The sequence below is a fragment of the Eumetopias jubatus genome, unplaced genomic scaffold, assembly GCF_037043125.1.
Source record: "Eumetopias jubatus isolate StellerSeaLion01/CBP00866 unplaced genomic scaffold, mEumJub1_p1.0 scaffold_6, whole genome shotgun sequence".
Classification (NCBI taxonomy): Eukaryota; Metazoa; Chordata; class Mammalia; order Carnivora; family Otariidae; genus Eumetopias; species Eumetopias jubatus.
This window is the reverse complement of record NW_028274812.1, coordinates 73,595,728-73,622,700: the sequence shown is the minus strand read 5'-3', so window position 1 is coordinate 73,622,700 and position 26,973 is coordinate 73,595,728. Positions and strand designations below refer to the sequence as shown.

At 39.5% G+C, this 26,973-nt stretch overlaps 1 protein-coding gene across 1 annotated transcript; it reads right to left on the bottom strand.

Annotated features, from left to right (window-relative positions):
• TBX18 (T-box transcription factor 18) lies at nt 1–26,734 on the bottom strand. Its single transcript, XM_028108129.2, has 8 exons — nt 26,428–26,734; nt 25,085–25,289; nt 22,797–22,898; nt 19,563–19,734; nt 11,773–11,940; nt 8,215–8,279; nt 2,279–2,373; nt 1–725 (listed from the first exon to the last, which is right to left on the bottom strand). Exons 1-8 carry the CDS (start codon nt 26,732–26,734, stop codon nt 1–3), a joined length of 1,839 nt encoding a protein of 612 aa, XP_027963930.1.
• Between the last annotated feature and the right edge of the window lie 239 nt (nt 26,735–26,973).

Below are 26,973 nucleotides of genomic sequence, written 5' to 3'. Positions count from 1 at the left end.
TCAGACCATATGTGCAGACACTTGAGATGATGACAGAGGTAAGCTTCCTAGGGTCCTAGAGTCAAAGAAACTCTGCTGACCCCCACTGCTAAGCAGGTGCACTCCTTCCACAGGGGGCAACATCTGCCGATCGGTCATGGTCCCACTCGGTGAGGACCCCAAGAAACTTCCTTGGGAAGAAACAATTTTCTCAGGACTGGCAGCCAGTTTGGGGGATGTGGAGAAATTATATCCATACAAGGCACAGGGGCTGTGTAACCTGAACGTGTTATAGGAACCCTGATGGGTTTGGTTAGCAGCAAAGGCATTGCTGGAGGGTGAAGGCATGATGTACTGAAGCTGGGGGGACATCCCCGAAATCTGCATGGACAGGCTGGTCTGTGGGCAGCTGAAAGTGTCCCCATCCGTGCCGCCCATGGACATGTTCACCGAGGTACTGCTGCTCACGCCCACATAGGAAGGAGTCCTGGGTGCAGCGAAGGTCTCGCCAGGCTGGTTGGTGAGCCTGTTGTAGGTCTCGGCCAAGGATGTGCTGTAGCGGTTGAGGGTAAGGCCAGAGCGGGCACAGGTGGAGTAGTCAGCCGGGGCCAGGCTACACAGCTGGCTGGTGTTGGGCCCCAGGTGGAAGGCAGGAGAGGAGCAAGGGGATCCAGACAAAAGATGAGGGTGGGTGGCAGGAACGCCATTCCCAGAGCCTTGGAGCAATGTGGAAGAACTTGTATTTCCTACAAAAGAAGTTGAAATGTAAACAGCAACGACTCCACTGCCATGTTTTCCTTTCAATTTTGTGAACATGAGCTAGACACAGCTTGTCACAAGGAAGCCTACATGGAACGATGAAAACAAAATGGTCTTGACTCTCAAGGAATTATAATTTAACTGAATTCAGACTGAAATATTTTAGACACAGATCCTCTCAATATTTCTAAGGCATATGATCTCCCCAGGCAATAATTTTCTTTTTTTTATTGCAGAAGAGATCAGGACACTGCCACATAGAATTTTCACATTTTCTCCCTCCGTTAGCTTTCCTCAAGTTTTCTGATTTTCTATAATAAATATTTACAAATACTTTCCTGGCAACTTGACAATTTTCATCTTACTCTGTATCTTGTTCCTAAAGTATAGCCATCACCTCTCTTCTTTCCATATTTTACCCTTTCAGCAGACGTTGCTCTGGATCATTATGTTTTCTTGCATGAAAATGGAAAAAAATTCCAAGGAAAGAGCCAAATTGGTCAAAGACACACCCTGCCTCAAACATATCTGCAGCTTCAAACTGAAAGCTTCTGTGTATTCATTGCTGTATCACATGGGGCTATTACAAGAAGGCAATAGTCTAGAACTTCAAAAATCTCATTTCCAACCAGAACACAGGTTGGTGAATCACATGCTAACACAAGAGCAGAGGCCCACCAAATAAACAGTCCTGTGAAACGGAGAGGGTGGTTGACCTTGTGTCCAATCAATAACGGTGGTGGTGGCCGTCTCCCCCTCTCTGGATTCACTGGCAGATTGATGTTTGCAAACTTGACAGAACTTAGGGGGAGAGGAGAATTCCAACAGGCTGGACAGGTTGTAAAGCCTTCATTGCTCCAGCAACAGTGTTTTATATAGCTTCTCAAAATAATCTAAAAGACCCATCCAGTCAATGATAATTATCTAAAACCCAGCATGTTAATTGTCACTGGGGTGCTGGGCAGGATCAGGCATAAAAAGGCTGAGTGCAAGAGCGGGCCAAGAGTCCTACCTATCGAGCAGAGGAGGAAGCATCATCCCTTTGCAAGCAGCTCCCTCTGAGGAAACACTAGCCTGAAGTTGGGGGAAACACTCAGAGGTGAGCCCCGAGGTGCCTGACCTCCTCAGCATAAATCCAACAGGTGAACCCTGCCTAGAGGCCATTGTGCTGAAGGAAGTGCAGAAAGAAGCTGGCAAGGAAGGGTGAACTGGGACCGGCACTGGCAATTCCCTGTGAGGTGGGCCTGGCACAAGGGCCCACAGTCCAGCTCTAATTTTAACAAGAGATTTAAGGGTAAAGTAAAGGTCGTGAAATACATAAACAGCCTACAACATGCAAGACTTAACCTATGACCACAAGAGCCATTTTTCTGGTTCCCATCCCCATTCTTCACAGAAAAGAGGTGGATTCTGTAACAAGAGAATGTTGGTGATGAGGTCGCCATTGTGGATGCCAATGACGACAGGTGTTATTTTTCAGTGCCCGAGCTTCCAGTCAAGAACCGGCTGTATCTATGACCCAGGAGACTTTGTGTTTTACCTTGCTTGGGAATTCCAGGGATATCTTCAAAGGTGAGAGTCCGTAGTGAAGGTCTCCAGAATGCATATGATTCCACAAGGGCTTCCAAACCCATTCTAAACGGAAGGATTGGGATGGAGGTGGACAAAAGAAGCCTCGTTAGGAACAGTTGGAGCTTTTGCCAGTAATAAGCAGCTCAGAACACATCGCTGGTGTTGACAGTGTCCCCCCATATTGGTAGGGCAGGAGCTTGGCACAGGCAGAAAGAAACGCTTCAGAGATGGGCTACCGTTCTGTCCCCAGGAGCACAGGACGATGGAAACCACCCAAGATATGCTGTTAACATTCTCAGAAAACTAAGCCGACCTTGGAGAATAAGAAGTTGTCTCTCTGTGCTAAGGAGCTCAGGTGAAGAGGTCCATCCTAGCTGATGTGTGTCCAAGGCTCTTCTGGGATCTGGAATCCACCCTCTCCCCCTGTAACATTACTTCTCCCTCTGATGAGGAAGGGTTTGACACAAAAGCCTGACCCTGTAAAGACACTTTTTCTGAAGAGGCATTTCTGCCCATCATTTGGTGCCTTGGTAGCCAGCTTTAGAAGAGCACTCATCCAAAGAAAACCAACTTCTCTCGGAGGGCGGGGGGGGCACAATCTCCATCACACCCAGTACAGCCAGCGTAGGCTCTCCCTTCAGCAACAGGGAGTCCAGGGGGTTGGCAGGCAGCACTGACCTCTCAGCCCAACATGCAGGCGGAACACAGAAAGGTGATCTCACAGGCCGGTACCACATATGGCTCTAGGATTAGCATCAAACATTCTTTTCAGGCCCCTACATACACTTAGTGAACGGATACTTAAAGAGACAAGATAAGTTGGTTGTAAACTATTTGCATGACATATATGTCAAATATATATATATTTGAAAACAACATATATATTATATATCTAAATACATACATAAATGTATCTCCTACTGTAAGTGATTCAGAGTCCTCCTCTCTTTGAATCAGATAACTAAGTCCTCTAGATTCTGGAAATGAGGCCCTTCACTCAACTAGCCCATTCTTCAGACCTCACCAGTCTTCCCTCAACTACCAAAGCCCTAAGCAATTTGTTAATCTTAATAACACTGTGCTTTTCCTGAAACATAGAGCTCCATTGTAGGAAATGCCTGCCTTCTGAGTATCAAACAATATTCAGACTTCTCTTGTGATTGTTAGATACGGTTTTATTTAACACAGATAATCTGTATTTAATGCAAATGTTAAAGAGTGGGTCTTTAATTACTTGCACTCAACTTGCTACCTCCTCTGGATACCTTGCATCCCCAAATCAAGAACTATGAACTAAGACTAGAGGAACCCACTGGCCCCATAGTCATACTACCTACACAACATGGTGAAAACTCTCTAAACACTCCTAGTAAGTGATATGTGCAGAAAACACCATCTTACACAACTTGCCCTACTGTTCTAAGGTTTTACACACTGAATTTACTTCTTAGTGTTCAGACTGTAGACTCCATTGATTTGTTGATGTCTATCATGACTCCATGGAGCATCAGTATCCCATCTTAGTGATAGAAGGAGACAGCAGTGTGTGTGTGTGTGGATGGGTGGTACTGAGTGCATGCACAGGCTTGTGTGCATGAAGCATCCTCACATGCATCCAGACATGAACCTAACTCATCTCTCAAGTCACAAGTTCAGGGGGTGCTGCTGTGGGAGCACTTCCAAAAGCCATCACCAGCCCCACACAGGTGCTAGTACAGGGCTGCCAAAGGGGAGAGCAGGGCAGAGTGGACGTGCACATGCCTTCCACCTGGGCTGCACTGAGTGTGAAGGGCAGAATCTAGCTTTGGATGTAATCAGTGTTCTACAGAGAGAGGACTATTTCACAGTAAGAACACTGGATTGGGGGTCAGGAGAACTGGGCTATGGTTCCACCTCATTAAAATTCACTGTGTGACCCTAAGTAAATGTTTTAACTTCCCTGGACTTCAGTTTCCCACAAACTGAGGCTCAGACTATGAAAGCTCTGCATCCTTTCCTAGCTCTAAAGCTGTGTGCTCCCAAGTGATTTTTCCAAAACCAGACATCATATCTGTGGCTGACTATGAGCCAGATGCAAGCAAGATCTACTCAGTAATATTTTATGTTCATTAAAGTATTGATTTGGGGGCAGTTTGGCAGCTTGGTCAGTCCCAAAACCCCATGTTGCCTGCAGGTTGCATTTAATACTCAACTAATGAATGCTGGGTACTCTTTATCTGCTTACTCTATATTTCATTTGTACAAGGTTTTATGATTTTCTAGAAACAAGCTTTTTTAAATGCTAAAGAATGTCAGAATGCAGTTTTGTATAAAACTGCTTTTTTATTACCACACAGATGAGTTTTAATAGTCATAGATTTGAATATTAAGGATACCAAAGTGGCCATGGAGTGGTTTCAAGGGGAGTTTGCTAAGAGGTAATTAATAAGCATCCACTGGACTTAAAGATTTATTAACTATGGAGAGGAGCATTACTGCATCATTTGTTCTAGCAGTGTAAACTTTATTATGCTTCAGATACAAATCCATACACCCAGTTCTTGGGGAGACATTATTGATCATCGCAAACATATAACCCTAAGCTTTAAAAAGATGCTCTGAAAATGACATATCTACAAGTGATCTGACTTGAAGCTATTGATATTTTTCTTGAGGCTGCTGTTTCACCCTGCAAGGTCCAGAAAGGATTTCAGATATTTTGCAGGAAACAGTTATAAAATATTTATTAGCTGAATCTGGACTTTTTAAAAAAGGCCTTCATTTTCTCCAGTAATGGAGACTTTTCCCATCTAGTTAAAGAAAAGATAAAAGGCACCTCCTGCAGGAGTGTAGCCAAGGCGATAATTTATACAAGATGCCTTTGAACAATTTCCACATTTTATCACCACCCTAATTTACGCTATCAAATGGCCAAGTTTATTTAGTAAAATGGTTATGTTTTTCCTGAAGTATTTAAAGCAAAGAAATTTCTGTACCTTCCTGAGTAAAAAATTTTATAGGGTCAAACCTAAGGCCTAACTGAAGAATGAAACTATTCTCAGCACATAAATTCTCTTGCATGTAGCAAATGTCTTGCAGGAGAGCTTTTAAGGGCTGAAGCTACTGATTCCTATAAAATAGGCTGTAGAACCATAAATAACCAGGAAGGGATAATTTTTAATTAAAGCAAATTGTTTTATATAAAGTTTAAAAAAAAATCAAGTCCGTGTTTATTTCTTGTCCTGCTTAATTTGTTTATTTCATATATGGGGAAAAATAAAAACAGAATTTATATATTACAGACCAGGGGCATTAAAGAAATAAAATGAACTTTTTCTCATGGGCTTTCTTCTCAATTTATATGAAAAAATATCACTCCTTCCCCAAGCCCTCAACACCAATGCACCCTCCAAGTCTTACATAAAACTTAAACTTTTTTTTTTAAGGAAAATACATGTTAGAAATCTTTAAAGCTGACCAAATTCCCTCTTCTCCATATATGAGTTTTTGCATTTATCAATGGAAAATGTTAAAATTAGATTTCTAAATAGAGAATTTTGATTTATAAATATTTAGTATTCCAAAATAAGCACCTAAGAGCTATCTATCATAAGAAGGAAAACTAATTTTAATGAGACAAAATGTGAAATTATTCATTTCACTAATAAGAAAGCTATGTATAGACTCAACATAATTTTCTTGTACTATGATATTGTTTAAACATTTGGAGCAAAACAAAAAATTTAAAATTTAACAAAACGTAAAAAGTTTTAAAACGTAATTCCTTATGTCCTTTATGTTCACTAAAAACTTTAAAAGTTATAGAGTCAGGAAAGAAATAGTAGCAAGCACCACGGATGCCACACCTATATTCCTGTAAAACAAAGGAAGGAAAAAATTCATATCAAACCCAGCATTCTGACCTCATGATAACAAACAAGGGACTTAGCAGTTTATTTTCACCAATCCCACTGATTTTTTTTCACTGACCAAATTCAAATGCCTTTTCATTATGCTGACATTTCTAAAATTCTTCCTGAAAACTTGTCCCATGCATCTTATCATCTCACTTCTATTTGTAGGTTTATTCACTATTGGTATCTATCCAAAATATACCTTTAAAAATATTTTTAAATGTATTGTGAAGCAATACATTTAAAATGAACCGACAGTCTCCAAGCAGTGTGACTCCCCCAGTGTCGATAGCATTGAGGTGTCTGCTAGGTCAGTCTTACAGGAGAGCCTGGACACGGTTTCTGGCTGTTACATTCCTCAAGCCTCGTGCTGCCTCCCTGGAGTTGCAGTGAGTTTTAATAAATGTATTCACTGCTTAAAAAAAATAATGAAATGAAAGTAATGCACGACCCTTAAATGGATAAATACTATACTGCTATCACCAAAACCACAAGAAAATTCCATCAAAGTATTTGTCAAGGCAGAAAAGAAGTCATCCCAAAGGCTCCCATTAGTCCCCACCAGTGACCTTCTCAGTTACTAAATTATTCAGCTTTTAGAAACTCCTCTGGACAGCAAAGTTGTCAATGTAACGTAACAAAAGCCAAGCAAAGCTGTTCTCACATTAAAACAAACATCTAAAAAGACAGAATGATTTCAATGTATCAGACAATAGGTATTATAGGAATACCTGCAAATCTTCCTACAGAATAAAGAATTTCAGAGGGAATTATTAGTCCTATTATTAGTCCGTCTTGTTGATGTACCTGCACTAAATTAAAGGCTACTCTACTCTCAAAGCATTTCAGCTGCATTTTAGTCCTCATGTTGCATGGTGTTTAAACAATGCCGCTGCATATGAGTATACTCTGCAAGCACTTGACTGTATTCTGAGAAAAGATCTCTGCACCAGCCTTGCCCAAATTATCAGCTGGGAGAAACTGAAAATCTGGACTACCACCTGATTGTTCTTGCTCTACAATTTTAAATCAAACTGTCCCTAAAACAAAACAACTGGGGACTTTGACTTCCTGTAGACGCAGCCTAGACCAAGTTTTCAAGAATACCAAGTTTTCAAGAAGTATTAGAATAATTTCTGGAGTAAAGTAAGAAAAATTTCTCAAATATTTCCTCTTAAAAGCTTTAAAAACATTTAAGTCAAAGCCTTCCCCTGAAAAAGCATCTGGAGAATGATGTTAGTCTATTATTACTCTCTATTACTATCAGGACTTATTTTAGAAAATGTTGCACCAAACTATATTGGAATAGAATCATATCAATAAATTCAAAAGTCCATGGCACACACAAGGGTGATCTGCTTTTTGATAAAAGTAACAGAGTGGAATTCATTATTGTTGCTCTCCCTCCTAGTACAAACACCGTAAAACACGACACAGAAAAAATAAACAAGTGTGTAGCTGTCAGCTCAGCCAAGACAAATTTGGAAAGTAAAGAACATCAGCTCTCTTGGCAATGGGGAGTAGTTTCATATTCTAGCTGGAAATCTGAGGGAACGGAACCCCATCATATTCCAAAGACAGAATCAATAGATTGTTGGGACATCACTAAGCAAATTATAAAACAGCAGATGCAGAGAGGCTATTGACTTGAAATATTGAAGCCCCGGGGCCTAAAGGGTAGGCTATTGACTTGAGATACTGAAGCCCCTGAGTCTGAAAGACAGGTTTCCTCAAGGTCCCTTCAGAGGTGGCATGCACTGTGCACCTTGAGAACTTGCATTTTTCAGCCAGCATCCCACATCAAAATCCCCCTTAGGAATGGGCAGGCCATAGCACTACACCCAAAAATAAGTTACATCCAAGGCCCAGCGGTACCGACAAATTTTAATCCTCATCAGAAAATTATTTCAAAAGCATGCCGGTAAATTTAACTGCTTACCTTGTCATGGAAAATCACAACAAAAAGCCAGATATATTTGTCAGAGGCAGAATGTTCTTCACTAAGTCTTACCTGTTACGCCCAGAGTCTCGGAAGCCTTTGGCAAATGGATTCCTATCTATCTTCAGGCGAGTAATCTACAGAGTACAAAAAAATCGTATCAAATATTATAAATGTCATGTAAGGTCATTAAAAAGAGAAATGGTGGAAGAACTACAATTACAAAATTGACTGTGTTCCTCTCCCCTATTTCTCAGGTATTTTATTGCCTTAGCTGCAAAGCTAGAAGAAAATTTCAGAAATCACCTAGACATTCATCTGCTATGAAAAAGACATTCCCCACCCCTTTTCAAACTCTGTAAATAAAATCTTTTGCTTTTAATATCACTAGAGAAGGAAATTCTGAATCATCTGTTGATAACCAGTCCTTTGTTTGACAATCCCTCAGAACTAAAGCTCTTCCCTTTAACTCTGCAGTTGACATGGCTTAATCCTGTTCCTCTTGGTAATGGCTAACAGCTAATATCCACCTTCTATTTAGTCAAGTTACTTACAACACTTAAATGCCATCAAGCTCCTATGCATCGCTCTCTTCTTCAGAATTAGGTATTATCTGCTTCTTTAAATTCTCTGTCTCTGTATTTTTCTTTGTCTCTCTTTGAATCATCTTTATGGCTCTCATCTGATAATTTTATTCTTTCCTTTGTTTTCTGTTGAGTCCTGACCTGGTCAGAGCCCTTCAGTGAATGTCTAATCAAAGGTAACCACTACCGAAAGGCTCTAATGAGATTAAATCTTATTCATGTAGTAGAAATAAATGTTTTAATTTTAACAGAGATTTGGGAGTAGGATTTTTACAAACGGTGTAATCATCTCCATTAAAAAAATTTTTTTAGCTACACCATCTTGTAATTGACACTAATAACATCTCACCTATTTCTTAATAGATCTGCTCCTTGCCCAAAGGAAGTTACAGCCTATTTTCTAAGAAGCACATCATGCTTTGTTTTCTATGCTCTTTGGTTTAGTGGAATCTACAAAGTTAAGGAACATACTTCTGACAGTGCCATTTTAGCTAAGGACAAATGAACACTGTTGGATAACACGAAGGCAAAGGAAAGGCATCTCTGAAAACTCATCTGCAATCCCCCTATATACTGTCCTGAAGGAATTCTTTATAGTTCATTATAGCTTAATTCTTTGTTCATTTAAATAATATTTAAATAACATTAAATAATTTAAATAAAATACTATTTCAAAAAAGAGTAGATTTATATAATGGTGTCTTGTCCGAATAGAGATATGTTACTATTGCCATTTTATTTTTATTACTGAGGGCATACTATGTATGCTGTAGTAAGAATTTTATACGCATATTTCATTTAATTCTCACGGCAACTTATATGTAGTTATTATCCCAATCTTATGTTTGCTTTTAAACTGAGGCTTAAGTTTCCTATGATCATAAGGTTACTTGTCTGTAGAACTAGGCTGGAACCCTGGGCTTCAGAACCCCATGCTGTTAACCACCAATTTTCCCTGAGTTCTTAAAATAGGAGCCAGGAAGTTAAAAAATGAACATCATTGTATTTGGTCATTATCAGTTTCCCTTCCTCTAATTTTTTTTACCCTATTATCGATTTGTCAAAGTTTGTCAATTGCTATTAGTCAGCAACACGTACCAAAAGCCCACTGCATCTTGTTTATTGTATCAGAGGCTGGGAGAAAAATACACATTTGACATTATTAATCTGCTGGTGTTTGAGACAAAAAGAGAGACAGGTAAACTGGGGTTGCTTAAAAGGTACTAAACGTCTCTGCTCTTTTCTCCTCATGCGTTACACTCTTCCTAAAAAAAAAAAAAAATCATTTTCTGCATCTAATGTATTTTAAGAATATTTTCCTAATTATCTCCAGTCCTTCTAAAGGTTAACTTGTTTTTTTTTTAATTTATATCGCTTTTATTTTTAATTCAAAAATTTAATAAACTATTCATTGTTTCACAAATATAAAGACTTACATTGCCTCTGCAGGGTCTACAAAATGCCAGCCCTAAATTCACAGTTACCAGTGTTTGCAGATCTCGGTTTTGTGGTTTAGCCTCCTCTTAACCTCATAGACCCAACCTTCCAAGCAAAATCAAACAGTCCATTGTTGAATAAAGGTTAACTTCTATACAAAAGCGTGACAATGTGAGTGAGAGGACAGGAAGGCTTCAGCTGTGGGACTGGTGGCTCCACATGGGTGAGAGTAGATGCACCTCCCAGCCCTGAAGGAAGATGCAGGGACAGGATCCAAATCTCCTCATAAGTTTTAACAACAAAAACCACAACTGGGAGATTATGAAGCCTTAAAATTTAACCGAGATGTAAATAAGTGTAAAGAGAAGTGGAGACCTAAAATAATTCTCCTGACCACTAAAATTAAAAAAAAAAAAAAAAAAGTCTACCACAGACCACATCAGCCTCAACTACATCACTATTTTTTATGAAAACTGGCCATAATCGCATGGACTAAATAATCGCCTTGAATCAATTTTCCACCTACTTGACACAGCCTTAAAGAAATACATACACTTACCTATATTGAAGAGAAATATTTCACTTTTGAAATTATTACTAATTTTATGAAAAGACTGCTCCACAACTGCTGATCTCCCAAGCTATAAGCATATGTATCACCCTCTGTCACAATTAAAGCATATCTTAAAAGAAACAGCCCTTTTTGTATATATGCCAAATGACTATGTAAGATAAATGCTTCTGAAATATTTCCTATAATACATGGATTATAGTTTTAAAATATGTGAATTATCAAATCCCATGCTCTATGATACAATCCAGGTTTCATATTCTACATGTCTATTTCCTAGGCAATATACATGCCTTTTTTTTTTTTTTTTTTTTGGTAGAGAAAGAGAGATAGAGTAAATGGAGGGGAGGGGCAGAGGGAGAGAGAGAGAGAGAGAATCTTAAGCAAGCTCCACGCGCAGTGCAGAGCCTGACTCAGGGCTCAATCTCAGGACCCTGAGATCATGACCTGAGCCAAAATCAAGAGTCAGACACTCAGGGGCGCCTGGGTGGCTCAGTTGGTTAAGCCTCTGCCTTTGGGTCAGGTCATGATCCCAGGGTCCTGGGATAGAGCCCCGCATCCAGCTCCCTGCTCCGTGGGGAGCGCCTGCTTCTCCCTCCCCCTCTATCTACTGCTCTGCCTCCTTGTGCTCTCTCTATCAAATAAATAAATAAATAAAACTTAAAAAAAAAAAAGAGTTAGACACTCAACCAACTAAACAACCCTGGAGCCCCCACATGATTTTTTATTTTAATTATGACATCATGATTCGACATCTCAAAATGGAAAGCAAACCTACACTGTTAGTCATGAGACACATTCTTTTCTAAAGAAATTCTCACTAGAAGTAGCCTTACTTGGGGAATCATGGATAAAAAATGTTTATACACACACACACACACACACACACACACACACACACACACATCTCCTAGATGTCTTATATGGCAAATGCTTTATGACACTTCATAACATTTAGATACAGTGAAAAGGATAGCTAGCTTTCTATTGACACCTGAAACAAAAAGTCTAGAAAGATAGCAATTCTGAGAACAATACCTGTTGGTTCTGATAGGCAGTGACAGTCGTGAAGACAGTTTCTGGAAAGGAGAATGCCTTTACTCCCTCCCCAGATGGAACAGGCTTGATGGGAGAAAGATCATCCCCGCAGTCTTTACGGATGACATGTACCCGCGGTTGGTATTTGTGCATAGAATGAAGAATAATCTGTATCAAGGAAAGAAAGCCAAATATATCAACAACTTCTGCCCAATCTCAACACCATGACTAAATATTTAATGTGTAAAATAAATCCCAGTTGGAAATGAAAATGTCCAAGGATGCAGAAGTGCCAATTTAATAAAGTATGTCAAAATTGGCAAGGGAGGGCTAAGAAGTTATTTGTAAAATATGCATAAAAATACAAAAGGAAAAAATCATTATTTTGGTGGAATGCGGTGTACAACCATGAATTTAACATCTAATTTTCTGTTTCTGAAAATACAAGAATAAATTCATCAGTATTTTATTTATAATGAGCCAAATGGAACATAAGAGTCCAAACCAGTAAAACTAAAAATGAGATTGAAATGATAATTTAAATTCCACCACACCCATCCCCTAAAAATAAGTATTTGCACACCAAGGTTTTCTTCAGAGAATACTTTTCCTCCATTGGTGACAGCAACGTGTCTATTCAAGGGCAAAAGGAATTCTAAGGGTACCCAAGAGTCTGCCTTGTGTGTGGCTTACAACATCCTTGGTTTGCCTGGAGAACCCAGTGTCCATGTCTCCATCAGAGCGAAACTTCCAAAACCCAGGCACCTGGGGACAGAAAAGCTGGTGCTCTCAGACTCTTCTAGGGAAATCTGATAATACGGTTCAACTACTTTCTACCTCATGATTCCACTTCTGAGAATTTATCCAAGAAAATATTTCAAATCCCAAAAAAACGCCTTATGTATAGAGATGGGCAGCACACCATTATATAACAGCAGAGAAACTATAAACCACTTACATGAGTAGACTGGTTAAGTAAATGAAAGTCCATACAATGGGATAGATGTTATTCAGCCATTACTAAGTGCTGTTTAGGACATTTTTCACCACAAAATAAAATGCTTCTTTTTAAACCTTAAATGATCCAAGCTGTTTATAAACTAATCACAATAACATAAAGACAGTAAAAAGGACCCATAGAAAGATAGGAACAGTTATCATCTCTGGATAATGGGATTGTGGGTGAATTTTTTTTTTTTCTTTATGTTTTATGCTTTCAAGGTATAGGAGATGGAATAACAAAAAAACAGCCTTACCCAGTGAATTTTTCTATTTCCTGCTGGGAGGCCACGTTCAAGTATTCGTTAATGAGTTTAGTTAAAAGAGCTATATCTTCCCGGAGTTACACGATTTGAATTCAGGTTTAGGGAGTTGAGAGTTGAGAGGAGAAATCCTTAAACAAAGTCTTGGAAAAACACAGTGGTTGACCTGCCTCGTGTTTTTCAGGATACGGGCAGTTTAACAAAGCCAAATTCAGAGTATTTGGTCAGCCCCAAAACAAATAGCCCTATACCTGGAGAGCATGTTTGCAGCCACCAGAGGATGTCTTTCCCTCCTGGCAGTAACCAGCATGGTGGTCAGTTTTGTTTTGTTTTTTTACCCTAAAATTTTCTATCAGTGGAAGAGATCCTGGATGGCAGATCTAATGACACTGCCCACCAGACCTGCTTGATGGGGGGGGGGCGGGGAGGGTAAAACACAAGTATAAGGAAAGGATAAGAGAATACAATAGCCCTCATAGTCACCTGCAGATACACACATGAATCTGCAACCTCTGGAAAAGTCTCTTTCCAGGTCTAAAAAAAGGACAGAACTTCAGTAACCCATTAATGGCTCACAAAAATCAATTTAAGCAGTTGCAACCGGAAATTTTTTAAATAAATAAAATTATAAAGTAGAAACATAGAGTGTATCCTTATAGTAAGGATAAGTACTATTTTGCAAAACATTGTCTGTTTTCTTTGCGTGTGTTTATACCAGTTCACAACATAACATGTACATCTAGTTATGTGAGTCAGGTAAAAAGTCCGAAAAACATAGGTGTAAGATTTATTCTAATGATTCTAGTGATCAGCAAATTCCAGGGTAGAAGAGAAATTGGAGAAAGCTACTTTACATCAAACAAACAAAAATAAGTACATAGCTAATTTCAGAAAACTGGAAGAAACTGACCTGGATTGAAGGAAACAAAAACTGATTTGGGTTTCCGTTTACTAGTCAATGAATATAGGTTCTTGTTTTAGGACATCTTTGTTCTCTCAAGCAGATTCCTCCATATAGCTATATATATTTAAATTTTATTTATTTCTTCCTATCTTTACAGAATTTCCAAAATGACATAAGGTGGGGTATTTTGGGGTAGGGTATAAAAATAGCTGATGTATGCCTATGTCTGCACATTAAAGGGCAACTGCCAATAGTAATCTGGGGATCTTTCCAGCAAAATAACATGCTTTCAATATTATCTATAGGAATTTAGTATATCCCCAGATGTTTTCAGGGAATGCTAAATAAGCCTCAGTTCTTCTGTATAAAATGGCATTATTTGCTTTTTAATGATCTATCAGACTTTATAATGATGAGTGATCAATAACATTTTGTTTATTTAATAAAACAAGTAGAACCAGGAGAACTACTGGCCTTATAAGTAAGGAGACCACAATGATAATGCTGAAACTCAAATAATTATATCTGATCTGCATGTTCCATGCTCTCTGTTCTGTTTAAAAGGAGGATTTTTTTTTTTTTTCTTTTCGGCATTACCTGGTAACACAGATAGTCACATGGACTAACGTTCATAAACACAGAATGCTGTCCCATGTGCAGGTTAATCCTCGTTTTTTCCACTCTAAAGACACTAGTTTTGAGTCAAAAGAAGCATGATATTATTTATGTTTAATGTGAAGGGCCTACAGTGCCTGAAGTTGACAGAAAAGCCAGCTGTGCCTTACAGAACAGCTCAATAAGGAAACATTACCTGCTCACTCTGGAAATTTTCTAGATGACCTAAATGCCAGTGCTGGAACAAGTCAAGCAAAGGGCCAAGGAGGAGCAGATCCTTGGCTCCCTGCATTACTGATGACACCTGGTACTGACTCACTATAAATGGTAGGGGTCAAGACAGTAACACCAGATCACAAGCTCCATAGCAAGATGGCCTTGGTTTTGTTTCACACACACTGTCTATGAAACACTCCTTATACACATGTACTTTCAAGTTCATCAGCTCATCTGATTCACTCAAAATTCTCTGGTTCTAACAACACATGAGAAAACCAAGCCTCAGAGAGCCAAACTGGCACGTTCATGAACATGAACATGTTGGATCTCCAAGCTGTTGCAAGTTCCTTCCATCAGGGAGACCTTGGCAATCTCCCCTGTAACACCTTGCCTCCCCACCTGATTCTCAAGCAGAAATGTGAAGAGGGTGAGGACAAACTTAGAGCTAGGGTGACTCTATGTCACTGACTCCTCAGCAGCTGAGAAAGAGATTCTCCACAGGTCCCCTGACTCTGGCAGACTGGCCATGCTTCCTTCCAAAGCACCCCAGCACTGCGGGTACGAGTCCTGCCAAGGTTTAAAGGCACCATTACCTGTTAAATGTCTTCTAGTTTTTTAAAGATTTATTTATTTGAGAGAAAGAGAGAACAGGAGCAAGAGGGAGACAGAATCCCAAGAAGACTCCCTGCTGAGCGTAGACCCCCCGCAAGGTGAGGCTTGATCTCACAACCCTGAGATCATGACCTGAGCCAAAATGAAGAGCTGGCCACTTAACCGACTGAGCCACCCAGGTGCCCCTCTAATTTTTTAGGGAAATGCTCATCTAAATGTTTCCCTCCAGATAACAAATTCCAGATGAGTAGGGAAACATGCACAGGATGGGAAGGAAATATCTTACCCAAGCATGCTAACCATTTGCACATTGGTAGCCCAAGCACCAGTCTTAGATTGTATACAATCGAACATAAAGCTGACTACAGATTCCCAAAGGAGTAAGTAGAGATTATAAAGTCTTTACAACATTCAAAGATTAGTTGTGGAGTGGTAGGACATTCCACTCTAGATTCTCACCAATATTTCTCTCTAAACAATCCCTGTATTTGGGAAGATGAAGTCACATTGAGGAAAACCCAATGGCATATAATTTCATGTCTCATACAGGTCTAGGTCCAGCCACAGCCCTGTGAGGATATGATTCCTATATTAAACACACTGTGTTTAATAAAAGTCCCAAGTCATACATGCAGTTCTCAGGATACTACGTTGAATGCTTATATACCTTTCACAGAGTAAAATTGGAACTGAGAGGCCAAAAAAAAAAATAAGAAAGCAAGTTAAAAAGTAAATTAGAAAATCACCTCTCATTTAACTCTACAGCTTGATTAATTAGAAATTAGTGTCACTTCCTTTAGATTTTGGGGGCAGGAGAACCTCAACCACATGATGGTAGAGGGGTGAGTCCCTGAGAGGTCTCTGTATCAAGAAATGATGAAACTGAATTAGAAAGTCCCACCATAATGGTACTACTGTCTTCCTAGATGCTGAATCACATCAACAATGGACTAAGAAAAGAATTCCTAATCTTGAACTAACCTCATTTGAGGTCATCAAACTGAGTAAATAAATACAATAGACACGTTCCTCATGAAACCTTCCCAATCTCTCCTGGCTGGAATAATGTGGTGTCTGTACTTCTCTGAGCCAACAGCATGATTATCTGTGTGTACGTCTTCTCTCCCCATCTAGGCCAGATCACTGAAGGCAGAGACTATGGCTTTTTATGTTACACTACATTTTACAAAGTCTTAAAAAATATATTTTTTAAATAAATAATGGAAAAGAGCATTTTTTTCTCCTATATTCTCCTCTAGTATCAACTGATTCATACATTTTTACCAAGCAATTTTCTTGCTTCCAAAATGGACAGGTATATATCTTTCTCTTTGTTTCCACACTCATTAATTACCTCCCTGTATTAAAGTATTACATCCTGTGTCCTGTGCCACAACCTTAAAAGAAAAATTTAACTGATAGATGACACATTTCTCTAGGTTTTGCCTGTTTTGTTATGTTTTTCATTTTTTCTAAAAGTGAAATATTATGATTATTTAGGCATAAACAACTGAATTTCAATTTGCAATGTATTCTTTTGTGTTTAAATAAATTCTGCGTGCTCATTAATTTTATGTGTTAACTTGGCTAGGCCATGTTATCCAGGTATTAGGGCAAACATCAGTTTGGGTGTTGCTATGAAGGTATTTTTTAGATGAGGTTAACATTAATTTTTTATATTATTTATTCATTTATTTCAGAGAGACAGAGAGAGAGTGAGCTTGTAAGCAGGTGGGGGGGAGAGGGAGAGACAGAACCTCAAGCAGATTCTGCACTGAGTGCAGAGCCCAATGCAGGGCTCAATCTCACAACCCTGAGATCAAGACCTGAGCCAAAATCAAGAGTCAGATGCTCAACCAATTGAGTCACCTAGGTGTTCCTAGATGAGGTTAACATTTAAATCAGTAGACTCTGAATAAAGGAAAGTACTCTCCATAATGTGGGTGGGCTTTTATCCAATCACTTGAAGGCCTTAAGAAAAACAGACTGAGATCCCCTGAGGAAGAAGGAATTCTTCTTTGAGAGCACCTTCAAGCTTGAGATGTAACATCAACTCTTCCCTGGGTCCCCAGCCTGCTGGCCTGCTCTGTAGATCTGGGACCTACTAGCCCCCACAATCATGTGAGCCAATTCCTTAAATAAACCTCTATGTATATATTTATACACATTCTACTGGCTCTGTTCCTCTAGAAAATACTGTTTTACATAAAGTCTAGTGAAATTACAAAGTTAAAATTATAGAAACAAATTATCTATACAAATATTACAGATATATTGAGTATTATATATAAAGCCAATAATTTCATCTGAAAGAATTAGAACTAGAAAGTGACCACATTGATTTAAATTATTTATTTCTGTATGTATTTAATTTTTTTAAAGATTTTATTTATTTATTTGACAGAGAGAGAGCATAAGCAGAGGGAGACGGAGAAGCAGACTCCCGGCTGAGCAGGGAGCCTGACCTGGGGCTCGATCCCAGAACCCTGAGATCATGACCTGAGCCAAAGGCAGATAGATGCTCAACCGACTGAGCCACCCAAGCACCCAGATTTAAATTATTTAAAGAAGTGTACCTTATATATGATAGTGTATATTTTTTAGACCCAGTTGTCTCTTTAAAAGATATGTTCTCAAACTGTAGAACTCAGAAAAGTAGAGGATATTTAAGCTTTTGAAAACAAGTCACGCTTAATGGCATTATTTTTAAATTTTCTACTCTAAAAACAAAAGACCCCTCAATGAATGTGCTGGCAAAATTTCAGCCAGTGCCCTCAATGAGACAGTAGAAACTAGTGTTCCTTCCCTGAAGTCAAGTGAAAAATAACTGTAACTACTTGACTGTGTACATAAAGAATAAAAAGAACAGAAATGAAGTAACGCACTAAAATACAGGGCATGAAGTTGGATTCAGAAATGAAATATACTATGATACTTATTTGATTTTGTTTTAAATCATAAAAGGCAACAAACAAACAAAAGCAATGTAAGATAGATATATCTTAAAAATCTAGATACTGAATTTGTACCACAATAAAATTTATACTTGAATGTTTTTATTAAGGTCAATTGCTTAAGATACTGCCTAGCAACTTGCAAATCATTTCCCATCATAACTGTGTTACTAGTTTATGACAGTTTGCATTTTTGTTTTAAAAGATTTGCTTATAGGGGTGCCTGGGTAGCTCAGTTGTTAAGCGTCTGCCTTTGGCTCAGGTCCTGATGCCAGGGTCCTGCGATCGAGCCCCGCATAGGGCTCCCTGTTCTGCGGGAAGCCTGCTTCTCCCTCTCCCACTCCCCCTGCTTGTGTTCCCTCTCTCGTAGTCTCTCTCTCTCTGTCAAATAAATAAATAAAAGATCTTAAAAAAAAAAAAAGATTTGCTTATAAATATACTCTTTAGGTCACCCTTTGAGAAATGAACTAGTTGGCATGTATGATGTACTCTTCAAAAGGCATTTCAATCCTGCCTCAATCAAAACCTTCTCAAATAACAAAAACCTAATAGAAATGCTAGCTTATGATGGAAATCAGCATGTATCCAGAGTTACTTATTTATTAAAATAATAACATAGAAATCTGGCCTAGGAACAATACTGCGTAACAATAAGGCGTTAAAAATCACTATATTATTGGAATGACTGACTTTGACTTACACATCATGTTTCAGCAGTTTTAAGACTAAAAGGAATTGTTGTTGTAACATATTTTGACGCATTAGATGCCATTACAAAACAACTGGGAACTTGCAGATGGAATACACAACTCCTGTAAGCCTGAACCATTACTGAGAAGCAATAAGCTTCAACTGGGAAAAGAGCTGAATTCCAGGCAGGACACAATAAACCATTATCCCTGTTAACCCAACTCCCTAGTATTCACATTCAGAGCATAATAATTAGCACCTCATAGTGTTTCAAACAAATGTTTTGGCTAAAATGGCTGCCTGAGATTCTATCACTTCAATACAAATGCAATACCTAGTTTTAACCTATTAAATATTTCATAGGATACGCTTCAGGCAACAGGCATAGTCTCTGATCCAAATATAACCTTGGTTTTGCAAAGATTAGACACATGCTGATCAACTTTGGAGAGAAATTCATGCCCTTCAGTCAGACACAGTATAGATGTGGCTACACCACCCCATGGTGGCCCATTAGGGAAGCCATCTACTCACATGGCCTTGGTCATCCAGTTCATTGTTGGTGAGCTTCAGCTTGTCAAAGCTGATCACTTGTCTCATCCAAGTCTCTCCTGAGGCAGGTGAGTCTGGATGGATGTACACCCGTGGGGGCACAGGGGAGTCAGCATTACCCGCCACCATCCATTTAGAGCTGTGGTAAACATACCTAGAAGGCAATGACAAGGCTCAGTATACAGACTATTGTTTTCTTGGAATTTCCAAGTCCGTCGAATCAGACAAACTGCGTATCTTTCATTTTTAAGTCTAAAAAACAATTTACTCTTTACATCCAATACACATAAAATAAGATTTCAAGCACTTTTCAAAAACTCTCTGAGGCAGCAGTGGCCTATTGACCTCTCAGAGTAAGTGATGTGTTAAGGATTTATGCACATTATCACCCCCCTAAATTCAAGTATCTTAATTCTTATGAATCACATTTATTCACATTAGACATTCCATCTGTATTCTGATATTTTCCATTTTACATCTGGATATTCAATTGACATGAAGAAACTACTGTTGTCAAGCTTAAAGTTGTCAAGCTCACCTTTAAGTAAATCTCAAAAATACTTGAGAGTTATAACTTAAAGTATCTCACTTCCTTTAAGACCATTTCCCATTTTAGGCAATGTAGAGACGGATTACGTAGATGGTAGGAAGGCAAGGGGAAATTGTCAAAAGTTCCATAACTTTTATTTTCTTAGAAAAAGAGTTTTAGCTATGATCATTTAGAATATTTTTCTAATTCTATTAAACTAAAAATTACAGATAATGTATTGTTTAACTTAAAATTTTTGTATAATAAAAAAATGTAAGTCTTTATCTCCTAATTTTTCTTTTCCAAACTTTATAAGAAAATTCCTTAGTTTGCAAACACCGCTAATGAAAATATTCATCAAATTTTGAAAATGAGCGTATATCTAATTAATATTATTTTTCTAATTAAGGGACCAAACGTCCTCTTCTGTTTGCTTATATATGTCAGATACACTGACTCTATAAGAATGATACATTTAAATAACAATGTTTCAGGTAATAAGATCATAATATTTCATCCTATATTCAGGTTATCATTTATTAATTGTTAATTTAAAATTCACTAATTCAAAAACTAGAAACTAGTATATCATGATTCACTTAGAAAAGGGTATAAAATGAAATTATATACTTAGGTGTTTTCCTTCCGTTAGTATCTTAAAATATGACATACAATTTAAAGCAATAATTTGTGGATAGTCTCAGAGAATTCTACCTGTGGAGTATGCAAATTTCTTTTAAAAATAGCATGAAACATTTTCATAACATCTCTGGTGAGGCCCTCTGTTTCAACTAACGTCACATATTTCATTCTCTTTTGAGCTCAATATGCCTTCTATTCTTTAATTCCTTTCCTTGGGGAAAAAATACATAATCACAAAATTAAGAATAATTTTTTCAAAACTTCCCTGAATTGGTATAGCGTAATTTCAGTAAATAAGTTCCTAAGTGCATGGGCTTCTGTGAATATTAAATTTGCATCACAATAAATCACAAGCATTTTGAATTTGACCAAATAACCACTCTTTGACAGCAGAGAATAAGCCAAAAACTTTTTCTACTACTGCTAAAAGTTAGAAAATAAAATGCAAATCTTAGAAATGCAAGAAAAAAACTGCACTATAGTTACTCCCAAAATAAACAGTAATATGCTCTATTAAAACCTAGAAAAGTACGCATATCCAATAGTTCAAAAATCCACACCCACCAAGATAATAAATGTTACATGTTACATATTCTCTGTGAAACATTCTAAATATAATTACGAAAACCAAATTTCTTGGGAAGCATTATAAGTGAAAAACAAATTTATGATTAACAGTTTGATCTTTTAAAATTTGACATCTTAATACCAATACTTGAAATTTTTCTTGCTTTATGTGAGAATAAGAATCAACTAAGTAAAATAAACCACCCAAAATACATGAAAGATATTTGGAGAAATAGGAGAGAAATTTGGAAGAAAAAGGAATAATTTCTAAGCCCATTAAGAATTACACTATCTTTCTCAACACAAAACCCAAATTAGAATATGGATTTTTAACCAAGTATATTTAAAGAATAAACAGTGCCTTCTAGTTTCTACCATGTAGTAGATAATTTTAGCAAACTCTCTAATGAGTTATTTAATTAAAATAAGCAATGTAATACAAAACAAAACAATAAAACTGTCTTTTTTATTACCCATTTTTTTAGTAATCCGTATGTGCCTGTACTAATTAAATCTGAATACTTCTGACACTGGTAAGCCTGTTTCAAAAAAGTACTTCCCTAAGTTTTAAAAAGCGATAAAAACCAAATCTGACTTCATTTAAAAACTTACTAAGTACTCTAGCTGTTTATAAAAAGTAAAAAAAAAAAAAATAGAAACAAGACCAAAATTTTAAAGCAAGCATCTTCTGGTCTTCTACTCAAAATTTCCTTTTTCAAATGTTAGCATTTTTAACTCCTCAGGAAAGTAGAAAGCATTGTCCACTGAAAACTGTTGATTTGCCAAAGAAAAAGAGCAAAGGTTGGTTTGAAACTGAAGAATGTGTATTTTTTCCAACCTTACTTGATATCCAGGTATTACACCCTCTTTCAAAATCTAAATCTTACAATATTTTTTTAATCTACTGTGTTAACTACTAACCAAAAACAACAGTAAATTAACAAATTCATTACCAGTTTAAAGATGTCCTAATATCCTAATGAATTATGAGATTTTATTTTTCTAAATTCAATAATTTCCTAAAATTAAAGGGAAAAAGCCTGCCAACAGTTATGATTTTGAGTACAACAAGAAAAAGGGAATTTATGTAAAGCTCAAAATAATCACAAAGGAAATGAAACATTTCGTTGAATATTACCTATACCTACAAACTTAACATTTCCTCTCAAATTCTAATTGAAAAGGGAATCATTATAAAAGACACAGTTTAGCAACCCTAAACTCGTCCCTATTTTAAGTTCTCAATACTTAAAGGACATTTCTGTGTCTGCTAAAAGCAAAACAAAAATTAAGTTTCCACATTTACTGCAAGAGAAGGCACCGCCCGGTCTCCTGGAACTGTCGGGGAGTTGGGTTATAGATCTAGAAATTCTACAGGCTTCTGGAAACAAACATCACAGTCCTCACAGATGAAACAGGCACAGCCTGTAAAATCCTAGTGTATTCTTAATCCTGCTGTATCCATCTGATCACGGTACCTGTATCTTTTGTTGTCCACTGGCACAATATCCATGGCAATGTAATACTGCTGGTGAGGATCCAGTCCTGAGATCTTCACTCTCATTGCTGGAAACATGCGCCTATGCATATGGAGGGGAGGAAACAGGGTATGGGTTTTGTTTTTGTTTGTAATTAAGCATGGAGAACGAATAAGCGAAGAAACCTCTCTGTTTTTCATATGGACAAATTTATAGCGTTCACTTTGATAACATTAATTCAAAGAATCAGAATACAGGACGTAGCAAAACTGAGGCTTTTAAATGTAATTTGTTGTACCCTGTCGTGCACTGTTGTTTACTGAAATGTCACTACAGCTAAAAGGAAAAGAATTGTACACTGAAGGAGTAATAGCACTAAAAAAAAGCAGTTTATTTTTTAAATAACAATCAATGAGCATATTTACTTTAATAATGCAAATGACAAAAATGTTCCAAAGGTAGAAATAGAAAATTTGAATTTGTACAAGTGATAAAATATATTATAATGTGAAATTTTAAAAGGGTTATAAAAAACCACAAGGAGCCAATGTGCCATGCTATAACCAAACAATATGTTCTTTATTGAGACAGGACTTCCTGTCTGCAGCATGGTAAAGGTGAAGTGCAAAAGTTGCTCTAAATTTGAAAGGTATAGTAAAACTTCTTTATTGAAAGCAGAAACTAAACACAATGTATATTTACCAAATCATTCCTTCCCCCACTATACCCTGGAAATACTCTTATTTAACCACACTTACTCAAAACTTCACTAATTAAAACAAATGAAAATCTGCATTTCTTTAGGCTTCCCAGAGATGCATATCAAAGGAGATACTGAAGTACACTAGGCTATCTTTTTAAAAAAGGACACAGTAGCAAGAATATAACAGCAAATTATTGTATATGAAAAACAAATAGAGCAGTTCTTTTTTTTTTTTAACTTTCATCTAATGATTTATGTCTAGGACCCTTCCAGTTAATCTAATTTTTGCTAATTTAACCTTGTAACACAAATTTTAGTACTGTTATTTACCAAAAATTTTTTCTTTAACAATAATGCCATTAAAGACCACTTCCAGAGAAAAGAAAGTCCATTATTCCTAACTAGGCATGAGAACAGTTTAATATGCTGCTGTTTTAGTGTTATTTCAGTGCACCTGTAAGATAAAGAGTAAAGGTCTTTAACTACATCCTTTATAAGACAACTGTTGCTTTGTGTTGTTGAAGACTGAATTTGGATCATTAATAAAAGCTCTGTGAAAATGTAGAACGTAGCATATGGATTCAATAAAATATGTTTTTGTAATTTCTAATAAGTTTGGATACTTTTATGCTATCCAGGTTTTTGCCATGTGTATTCCCTGAAAGAGTTTCTGTGCTTTTTTAAAGTTCCTTTTAAGGAAGATATTATTGATAGATTTCATTGCACTAAATGAACTGAAAACTTTAAAATGCAAATATTTCTGTGCTTCCTTCAAATTAACAGTATCTGGCCAACAAATCTATTTATTTTACTAACTAATGGATGTGCAAATTTCACACTTTCAAAAAATACATGTAACTTCTTACAATTTTTTTTAGTATTCTTCAGCAAATTTAGATGAATGTGTTGGATTTCATTTAGAAAAAAAAATATATATATATATATAACCACGTAACTGGATCTACAAACAGAATGGTTTTTAAAAAACGGGTAATTATTTTTTCAGGGATTATACATGTATTACTGATGATTCCAGTAACTTTTCATTCTAGTATAATATCAAAATAGTACAAAACATCACGTTCTTACATTGCTAGGAAATCTTTTGATAAAGAACCAGCCTGGAAGTCTGGAATCTAAAAAAAAAACAAATCATAGTTTTCTAAAGAGTAAACTGCGTTGTTGTTTTTTTTTAAGGGGGGTTAAGGGAAGTCATCTGTTCAGTAGTTCCAGAAACGATAACTAGAGCCTAAAAACATGCCTGGACAGATGTATACATAACCACGAATCTCTAACTACCCAGCACACAGAGTATCACCCGCAGCCGCTGCCGCAGCCGCATAGGCGGCGACGGGGATTTTTCCCTAACATCCAAGAGGGCGGCGGGGCTGTGTCCCTCACCGACCGCACTCCGGTATAGGCAGGCAAAGCCAGTCTCAAAAGTGAACCACAACCCGGGCCTTGTCTTGTCTGCACAAAAATGCTAACCAGAGACTCCACAGCTCTGCAGGCCCTTCTCCTTCCTAACCCATCAAGGGGTAGGGTGAGGCCAGGGCCCGGGCGTTGGCGACAGATCGCCCTTTACCTGCCCGCCTTGGTGATGATCATCTCTGTGCCGATCTCGTGAAAGCGCTTCCAGAGCTCTGCTCCCTGCAGATCCACCCGCGGGGCCTGCGGCGAGGGCAGCGGGGTTCCCGGCCGTGCCAGGGAGGGCGACGGGGTCCCCTTCGGGGATCCTCCCGGGGACGCCAGCGGGGAAGCGCCCTGCAGGAAGCCGTCCTCACAGCCGCCTGGGCAGCAAAGGGCAAAGAGGGGTAACGGTGAGGGCTTGAGAGAGGAAGTCGGATGGGGAGACTGACCCCCGGAGGGCGGCTGGGGAGACGAAAAGGACCAGGAGAAAAGGGGGAAGTTTCGTGCCTTCGGATTCTTTTAACACCCGCTCTGCCCGCCAAAGGGACTCGACGGAGCGAGGCCTCCAAGGACCGAGTCCCGCAGAGGCAAGAGGGCCGCGTCCACCCCTCCCTCCCGGCCTCCGCCAGGTCAAGGCCCCAAATAAGTTTCGCGCCGCCGCGGGGGTCTAGGATACGTGCCCGACTGAGCCTGAGATAGGTTCCCGAGTCCAGAGCCCCACTGCAGACCCCGACACACCCGCGACCCAAAACGCACGCAGCAAAACCGCCTGGCGTCGGTGTCCCTGGTCCGAAGTGCCTGGGCCTCCTTTAGCGTTAGGGGTCCGAGGCCCCTCGCTTTGGGCCCAGGCGGAGGCATCCTCTAAGAAAGCTCTTCAGCCTCGGCTCCCGCCAAACTCCCCGACCGCCCTGAGCTCCCTTAGCCAAGCAGCGAAGGGACGAGAAGAGCGCGAAAAGCAAGCTCACGGTGGCCGACGGCCTCGGCAGAGGGAATCCAGAGGGGAAGGGAAGCGCTCAGCTACCCCTCGCGAAACCACGTTTGCAAATACGCCGCCCTCTTCCTGGTTTGCCCAAACTGTTTAGGGCATTCGTTCCGGTTTCGGGGGGGTTATGCCGTCGCTCCCCCCACCCCCTTGCTTTTAAAAGTTAGGAAAGAAAAAAGAGCACCCATTGGCTGGAACCCCAAGGGAGGCAGATGCGGAAGGCACAGACCTGCACCGCGGAGAGCCGCAAAGAGCTGCGGCCGAAGGCGCGGGTCGCCAAGTGGGCGGCGGCAGCCTAAGAAGCGGGGCTAGGAGCTGCATTTTAACCGTCTGGAGGGCGACCTGAGTTGAGCGGCGAGAGCGGCCAGGGCTGCTGCGAGCTTCGCGCCCCGACACCCAAGGCCAAAGCGCTGGTGGCTGAATTGCCTCAGGCACGGAGGGGCACCGCGCGCGCGCGCGCCCTTAACTCGCAGTTCAGGTTCCCCGCGGACCCGGAGGGACGCGCCGGGAAGTTGGGCGGGAAAGGGCCGACTCACCCGCGGCTCCGCGGGAGCCGCAGCTCCGTTCCAGGTCTGCGCAGCTCCGGCCGGGTCCAGATGCCGCCCCAGCCGGTGGCGGGAGTGCAGCGCCTTCGTCTCCCTCGGAGGAGCCCTTTTCACCCGCGCCACCGGCGCGGCTGCAGCCTCCGTCATCTACGGCCCCGGCTGCCTCTTCCGCGCCCAGCTTTCGTCGCTTCTTCTGAAGCTGTTGCTGCTTCTCGGCGCCTATCAGCGCCTCCACCGAGAAGGCGTGCGCCTTAAGGCTTAGCATGCTGCACGGCGAGCCCCTCCGCTTCTCGGCCATCCCCGCCGCCTGGCGCCCGCCCGCCCCTCACGCACATACACTCAAGCGGGCACACACACACACACTCGCTCTACTCCCCCACCAAAATTTGAACGACTCTCAGGGCCTCCCGCAGGCCGATCTGGCCCCTTCCCTGCCGCGGGCAAAAACAAATTTGGCGTTTCCTCTTTCTCGCTTGTGTTGGGATCCGAGGAACCAGCGACGCGCCCGCCAAGTTTCCTTCCCTCAGTCTCTCGCGC

Bases quoted from the DNA above. Each gene is read 5' to 3' on its own strand.
- TBX18 (XM_028108129.2), bottom strand. From the start codon at position 26,734: ATGGCCGAGAAGCGGAGGGGCTCGCCGTGCAGCATGCTAAGCCTTAAG. The intron at 8,280-11,772 runs GTATTGTTCTCA...TGTACTCTGTAG, and splicing joins CTGCCTATCAGAACCAACAG to ATTACTCGCCTGAAGATAGA. The intron at 2,374-8,214 runs GTAAGACTTAGT...CCTTCCGTTTAG, and splicing joins CGAGACTCTGGGCGTAACAG to AATGGGTTTGGAAGCCCTTG.